The sequence below is a fragment of the Microcebus murinus genome, chromosome 11, assembly GCF_040939455.1.
Source record: "Microcebus murinus isolate Inina chromosome 11, M.murinus_Inina_mat1.0, whole genome shotgun sequence".
NCBI lineage: Eukaryota > Metazoa > Chordata > Mammalia > Primates > Cheirogaleidae > Microcebus > Microcebus murinus.
In genome coordinates, this window is record NC_134114.1 from 70,762,792 (window position 1) to 70,771,143 (window position 8,352).

The 8,352-nt window shown below is 46.4% G+C and overlaps 1 protein-coding gene across 1 annotated transcript; it reads left to right on the forward strand.

Moving 5' to 3' along the window:
- Window positions 1–3,832: 3,832 nt before the first annotated feature.
- Window positions 3,833–5,867, forward strand: GPR150 (G protein-coupled receptor 150). The gene has a single exon (XM_012774265.2). The coding sequence runs from the start codon at window positions 4,019–4,021 to the stop codon at window positions 5,297–5,299; it is 1,281 nt and encodes a 426-aa protein (XP_012629719.2). The 5' UTR covers window positions 3,833–4,018; the 3' UTR covers window positions 5,300–5,867.
- The last annotated feature ends 2,485 nt before the right edge of the window (window positions 5,868–8,352 follow it).

The following is an 8,352-nucleotide window of genomic DNA, read 5'->3' on the forward strand; positions in this document are numbered from 1 at the left end:
GATAGTGTCACCTATGTCATGTTCCTACCAAAAAGTCCAACCTAATTATGTGAAAACAAATACAACATTAGGGATATTCTGCAAAACATGTGTCGTGGACTTTTCAAATGTCAGCAACATAAGAGGATAAAGAAAGGCTGGGAGATTGTTCTAGATTAAAGACCACCTAAATAAATACTATAATTAAATACAATTCATGATCCTTGATTATGTTCAGCTCCGTGAATAAAAATAAGCCCATAGCAAAACACATCTTTGTGAAATTTGTTAAAGACAAAGAAAAGAATAACAAGCTTCTAGAAAGGAAAAAGCAATAATCACATGCAAACAAATCATAAATCAGAATGCCTTAAGGCTTCTCAACACAAACACTCTGAAGCCAGAAGGCAAGGGAGCAATGCCTTCAAAATTCAGATGGAAAATTATTTTCCAAAATAGAATTCTACACCCAGCCAAATCATCAGTTAAGTATGAGGGTAGAATAAAGAAATTTTCAGATATGTAAGAGCCCCAAAAGTTACTCTTTCTCAAGAAGTCACTGAAAACTGCTTTCTTCCTGAACAAGGAAATAAAACAATAAAGAAAAAAGCATTAAATTCAAAAATGGGAGAAGCAGCATGTAAGCAAAAGGAGTCTCTAAGATGACGATGAACTGAGATGCCAGGATGACCTCTGGGCTAGAGGGCAACCTGTCCAGACTGAATCTACATGACTCAAATAATGAGTACAATGAGGTCTCTCACTGCTTCATCCTCTAGCTCTGCATGACCTTTTTAACCTTATGAAATACTGGATGATGTGTTCTACCAAAAGGGAAAGAAATTAAGAAAATAGATCAGAGATTCAAGAAATAGGAACTAAAACCCAAGAGAAAGGCAGAGAGTTTAAATAATGACAACAAATTGATGTCTCCAGACAACAGTTATGCAGCAGGCCTACAGAGAAATCAGCCCAAATCAAAGAAAAATGGAAGTCTCTGGTAAAGAGGTTTCCATGAAAAAAAAAATCAAAGTTGCTATACTATATTAGGAAACTGACCTTATAGAAATTGAGTGGAGGGACTATTTGGAAGTATAGGAAGAAATTAGCTATGGTAACAATGAAAAGAAAAGGCAATTATTAACTTCAAGAAAACCAAAAAGAAAATAATGAGATTTGCAATATATTATATCGCTCAGCTGAGAATATTTTCATTTTATAATAATATAAATACCAAATATAGGTCTAACTCCAAATAACTATATTCCTGTACTAATAGTATAGGAACAGGGAAACAGTGGGGACAGAGGTGTGAGTGCTAAATCTTTATCCTTATCTAATAAAAAGTTAATAGATAATATCTAAAATTGTTGAATCAATAAAATAGCACTACACACGTACTATTTAGAATTGTGGAAGTAAGTAAATGCCAGAAGCAACAGCCAACAGAATCTACATTGGTTCCCTCTAGCAGAGGGGATGGAAAAGTAGAAATGTATAGGACAAGGAACTCTCTCTGTTATCAGTCTCCTAGTTCTATTTGACTTTCAGAACTATGTGTATGTATTATTTTGATAAGAATTAGTTTTAAAATCAATGTTCATGTTTCATCAGATTTCACTAAAATTAAGTTCTATGAAAGATAATTTCACTGGTAGCATCTCGTTTTATAATATACAAGGGCATTTCAACAAATTTGAGACGAATTATAGATTCTTGAATATTTTTTAATTCTTTAATATTTTAGAGAATATTAAATTTTCTCTTAAAATTTTTAAGAATTTTTAAATTAATATTTTATAATTCTTGAATATTTTTCAAGAATTATCTTGAAAAATATTGAACGGGTACTGGCTAGAATTACTGAATAATAGGCATTGCTCAGAGAAAGCTCCCTGGAAGAAGTGGACTATAAACTGGGATGATGTGTGTGACACATAAAACCCTCTGAGGAGTGTGCATATCAAACCAGGATTTGAGATTTTCCAAGGCTATCACTCTACCTCTTTCTTAAATGCTCCACCAAGAATGGTTATTCCCATATCTCCACAGAGTTTCCCTAGGCTCTTCTGGATGATATTGGCAAAGGTACCAAAGGCATTTTTTCTTAGGTGATAGAGCTATAGTCAAGACAGGAATTTATGCTCAAAGTTATCTGAAATGCATCATATATCCATTAATTCATCAACTCAACACATATTCACTGATACCTACCATGTGTCAGGCCCAGCACAAGGCACTGCACATACCATGATGAAAATAACGAAGGTCTCTAGCCAAGGATAAACAGCTTGGGCAATGGGATTCCTACAGCAACTGGCACGAGTATAATCTGTACCCACCAAAACCTCCTGTCCTGTGCATCTCAAAGTTCCAAATGTTTCCTCAGCCTGGGAATGTGAACCCCAGCAAACGCCCACACCGCCCTGGCCCCCAGACCAAGAATTACAGGAACTTCTCTTTTCACCACCATGAATGTGGAAGGTGCACAAAAGACAAACTGATGCTTCCAACAGGAAAACTGAAATTTGTTTGTGAAGAGGCAGGGCTAAGATGAAAGAGGCAGCATTTAATCTAAACCATTTCCTGTGACTTGGATTTCTTTTTAAAAAATTGGCCGCTTTATCGTTTTGTTAGTCACCTCTTCTCTAGGCTTATTGGAGGCGTAGTCCATGCTAGCAATCTCCCATCTGCTGGAAAACAGAATCAAGAGAATGGGGAGCGTGATGACACATCCTTCACTGGATGAAAATATTAGGCGGAAAGCAAGCAATGTACTAACTATTTGCATAAAACCTATTAATGCCCTCTTCAGACTGATGGAATGAATTTCACAACACCGAGAGAGAGCAGCTGTGATCCACTGCTTTCAGTAATGAGGAGGATTTGGGACAATCTGCAAACCACCGCCACTCCCAAAAGCGACACCATTGACTTTAGCACTCTCTAATGAAAATACTCTGGTTGTTGGGCAGAAGATGACACATCTTTATCAAAACTTCATCTCAGGCCGGGCGCGGTGGCTCACGCCTGTAATCCTAGCACTCTGGGAGGCCGAGGCGGGCGGATTGCTCGAGGTTGGGAGTTCGAAACCAGCCTGAGCGAGACCCCGTCTCTACTAAAAATAGAAAGAAATTAATTGACCAACTAAAAATATATATACAAAAAATTGGCCGGGCATGGTGGCACATGCCTGTAGTCCCAGCTACTCGGGAGGCTGAGGCAGGAGGATCGCTTGAGCCCAGGAGTTTGAGGTTGCTGTGAGCTAGGCTGACGCCACGGCACTCACTCTGGCCTGGGCAACAAAAGTGAGACTCTGTCTCAAAAAAAAAAAAAAAAAAAAAAAAAAAAAAAAAAAAACTTCATCTCATAGGTCTTCTACCTGCTGAAAACGCTATTAGGTTCCTTGTGTTCCTGTTTTTCTCATGCTAGTGTAGATTCGTGGCATTTCAAACCACATTTTTTTAAAAAATCAAAACTAAGGTTTATCCTATTATTTTCCTGCTGGAAATCGCGAAACCATTGGGGCCGGTGGGCGGGGCGGGGGGGGGAGGGAAGGTGTACATCCTCGGTCAGGAGCTGCTCGTCCCCTGTGTTGGTCCGGGGACAACATTTGCCTTTACAATGGCCGAGCAAGGCGACCTTCTGTCCAGCTGTGCTTTACAGGTAAACAGCGAGCGGGTCAGGTTCCCAGAGCCTAGAGGTGGCGGCTCCCGCCAGGGCAGCGTCGGGGGCCGCCGCAGAGAAGGGGAGAGGATCCGCTGGGATTGGGAGGGGAGACGCGGAGAAGGTGGAGAATAGGAATCATGTGTGTTCCTCGAGTGTACAACCCACATTTGAGTGACAAATGACAAGGACAACCTATAAAAACAACTGAGCGCAAATCCGCCCGAATGCATCTCCCTTTCGCTGCGAGTGCCTTCGCAACTAACTTTGGGAACTCGCAGACCAGCGTCGCTCCCCGCGCCGCCTCGCCTCCACTTTGATTTCCCGCGTCCTGCCCGCCCTCTTCCGTGCCTCCTCTTCCTCCGGGCTGAGCATGGAGGATTCCTTTATCCCCTCAACTCTGCCGCCTGCGCCCAACCTCTCCGCACCCATCTTGCTGGGCTGGGGCCTCAACCTGACGTCCGGGCAGGGAGCCCCTGCCCCGGGGCCGCCCGACCGCCGCGCCCGCCTGGCCTTCCTGGGGGTCATCCTGGTCGTGGCGGTGGCCGGCAACGCCACCGTGCTGTGCCGCCTGTGCAGCGGCGGCGGCGGGCCCTGGGCGGGTCCCAAGCGCCGCAAGATGGACTTCCTCCTGGTGCAGCTGGCCCTGGCCGACCTGTACGCGTGCGGGGGCGCCGCGCTGTCGCCGCTGGCCTGGGCACTGCTGGGCGAGCCCCGCGCGGCGGCGGGCGACCTGGAGTGCCGCTTCCTGCAGCTGCTGCAGGCGTCCGGCCGGGGCGCCTCCGCCCACCTCGTGGTGCTCATCGCCCTCGAGCGCCAGCGCGCCGTGCGCCGTCCGCAGGGCCGGCCGCTGCCCGCGCGCGCCCTCGCCGCCCTGGGCTGGCTGCTGGCGCTGCTGCTGGCGCTGCCCCCGGCCTTCGTGGTGCGCGGGGCCACCTCCTCGCCGCCGCCCGCCGAGCCCCCGAGCCCCGCGCGCGCCTGGCCCGGGGAGCGTCGCTGCCGCAGCATCTTCGAAGCTCTACCGCGCTGGCACCTGCAGGTCTACGCGCTCTACGAGGTCGTCGCGGGCTTCGCCGCGCCTGTCGCGGTCCTGGGCATCGCTTGCGGCCGCCTGCTCTGCGTCTGGTGGCGGCACCGGCCCCGGGCCCCTGCGGGTGCGGAGTCCTCGGCGGCGAGTCCCAGCCGAGCCCCCGCGCCTGACGCGCTGCCCCGCGCCAAGGTGCAGAGCCTCAAGATGAGCCTGGTGCTGGCGCTGCTGCTCGTGGGCTGCGAGCTGCCCTACTTTGCCGCCCGGCTGGCCGCCGCGTGGTCGTCCTGGTCCGCGGGAGACTGGGAGGGAGAGGGCCTGTCGTTGACGCTGCGCGTCGTGGGGGTGGCCAACAGCGCTCTCAATCCCTTCGTCTACCTCTTCTTCCAGGCGGCCGACGGCCGGCTCTGGCGGCGGCTGCGGAGGCGCCTGAGCGCTCTCTGCTGCGCGCGGCAGGGAGTCGCGGAGGACGACGAGGGGGTCGGGGGCCACCAGGCGCTCCACCGCTACCGCTGGCCCCACCCGCATTATCACCACGCTCGCCGGGAGCAGGCGGAAGAGGGCTGCCTGCGCCCACCCCCGCCGCGCCCCAGACCCCTGCCTTGCTCCTGTGAAAGCGCCTTCTAGGTGTTCAATGGTCGGGGACAGGTCGTCTGTCGCAGTGGCGCAGGCTCCAGGGAACACGAGGCCAGCCAGGGTCTGTCTAGACCACAATGGGCAGGATGGTCTCTGAGAGACACTGAAGGTCTCTTCCTCCACTCTTCTATTATATTTCCTTCTAATGTTTACATTTTCCTACACTCTTCTGATTCCTTCCCTCCAGTGTCTCTCACATTTCCCTACTTGGAGACGAGAGAGTGGGCCATTGGGAAGTTGAAAAACAGAGTTACAGAGTTATTTTTGCAAGTTTTTTTTACACTCTTACAGTGTTCTAGATAAGACCATTTATTTTAGCCAAATTGCCAAACTTTCATTATTTGCTGTGTTGTCATCTATTTTTACTTATTTTTGCATCGTGCTTAAATCAAAGTGTACCTTTGGGACCAGCGAGTTTGCCTTTCTTTCCAGGAGGAAAATCCCCGCATTGCTCTGCCTAGGGAGACGGAGAATTATGCCAGTAATACTGTCAGAAATGTAATCATGCTGTCACTTCAGAGCCACAGAGTATTTGTAAAATAAAAACATTTCCCACGGAACAATTAGTACTTTTTTTTTTTTTACATTGTAATATGTTTTCTCAGAAGAAAATCAGTGTGGCCTTTATTTCCAGTCTAGCGTCTACTTCAATAGAAGCTGGGATTGTAGGATGAAAGCATAAAAGCTTCCCTTGGTCTCTTTCAAATATGCCTAGTTTCTGCAGGAAATTGTTTCTGTGCCAAACCAGCCTCTAAAGCTGCCATGTTGTGCTCAGATGGAGTGCAAAATATCCAGAAAACCAAAGAAGGGAAGCACCAAGGTGGGGCTTATGGGTGGGGCTTACTGTCCCAGATGGAGCCTCAGGGAGATTTGCAGCTGGGAAGGAAGCTTAAACCTCAGGATGTTGCAGGCATATACAAAACTCCCTTTTGAAAAATGAATTCAGTGTCTGTTGACATGCATTACTGAAACAAGGTCAAGGAGCAGATTTGATTGGTAACCTCTTCTTAACTGTTCTTGGTTCTAAAAAGAAGGGACAACACTGATGAACGATATATCCATGTGTTTACCAGTGACTTTGATCTTAGGAATCTGAAGCTTTCCATTATGTTGTTTCTTTTTCATGCACTAATAAAAGACTAAGATGCAGAGAGGGGAAACAGTTGGTTAAAACTTTTTTTTATAGAGCCATTGCTCTCTGAGGGCTCTTTGTTTTGTTCACCGATATATCCCAAATGCTTAACAGTGCTTCACACAATACATATTTGTTGCTTAATCCATCATATGAGTTATTCATCATCATCAGGCAAAGATAGAATAGATAAAAGATATACAAAAAGAAATTGCTAAGCTTGGCTTACCTTCCTCCAAAATGTTGGCAACAGATGTCACAGAGTTATAGATTTTCTTTCTCTCTTTTCTCCTCCCCACCTTGCTGAAGATGCTGTGGTTTGCAAAATACCAGGAATAAGTCAGCCAAAGAAAGAATACAGTTGTCTTCATGAACCTAAGTCTGGGTTATGGCATTATTTTTATTTATTAATAAACATTTATTACCTGCTTATTTTGTGCCAGATAATATGCGAGGCATTGGAGATGCTAAGATAAGACACCTTTTCCCTCAAAGACCTTATAGTCAAATATCGGAGGCAATTAATCTTAAAATTACAATGCAGTGCTATATGTGTTTTAATAGTCCACTAAGGGTGCTGGGAGCGCTGAGAAGGTCATCTGACAACCTTCAAATCTGAGTGGCATGGGGGAGAATTAGGAAAGTCTCACCAAAAGGGGCTGTATCTTGAATGCTGGGTTGGGGGTGACCCAACAGGTCAGGGAGGGTGTTCCGGGCAATGGGAATAGCATTTGTAGTAGGGGAGCATCAAGTAATGACAATAATTGAAATGTCTAGCATTAAAGTGCCTGTGCAGCCTGACCTAATGGGATATGTGGTCAGAGAGACTTGACCTGGACCCACCGAAGACAGGTCTGTGTGTCAGGCCAAGAAAACAAAAAGCCTTTGAAGAATTTAATCAGCATTGTAATATAATCAAATCTGAATTTTGGAAAAGCCATTTCCAAATTGAAGGACCAACAAATTGAAAGGGTAGGAATACCTAGAAGAAGAGCTTGAAGCAGAAGCTCAGAGAATCCTCAATGTGTGATTTGTAATGTTGTACTACTTACAATGCTCTCAACCGAGAGAATAAATTTAAGGCAGCTGAGTCAGGTTCTCTGTTGAGACTACCCTAACAGAAAAGCTAATTCAGCTGGCTTCAACTTACTATCTCACATGAAGTCCAGTGGTGGGGCTGCTCCAGGGTTGGTTAATTAAGTAGCTTAACTTCCTAATTGAGGGCTATGATGATTACTTTTATGTGGCAACTTGGCTGGGTTAAGGGGTACCCAGTTAGCTGGTAAAACATTTCTGGGGGTGCCAGAAGAGATTGACATTTGAATCAGTAGATTGAGTGAAGAAGATTGGTCCTCACCAATGTTGGCAGGAATCATCCAATCTGTTGAGGGCCAACCCAGTTAGAACAAAAAGGTGAAGGAGGTCCAAATTCACTCTCTCTTCTTGGGCTGGGACATCCATCTTCTCCTGCCCTTAGATAGTGATGCTTCTGTTCTTGGGCCCCCATACTCCAGGACTTATGCTAGCAGCAGCACCGCCACCCCCAACCTGGTTCGCAGGCCTTCAGACTCAGACTAAATTATATTACCAGCTTTCCTGGTTCTCAGCTTGCAGACAGCATATGGTGGGACTTCTCAGCCTCCATAAGCACACGAGCCAATTCCCGTAATAAATCTCCTCTTATACCCTTGACTAATACAAAGACTCAGATCCTTTTCGTCTTTTCATCCTGCCATCCTGAGCGGTGGACTTGACACTCAGGCCAGTTCCCCCTTGAAGTCACAAAATGGCTGCTGCAGTGTCAGGCATCACATTCAAACATAACAAAGTCCAAAAGAAGAAGAATTTCTCTGTTATGCCCTCTTTATAAGAATAAAGAAACTTTTCTCAGAAGTTCCCAACAGGCCATCCT

What these genes read in the sequence shown, in the direction of transcription:
- GPR150 (XM_012774265.2), top strand. Translation starts at nt 4,019, where the DNA reads ATGGAGGATTCCTTTATCCCCTCAACTCTGCCGCCTGCGCCCAACCTC.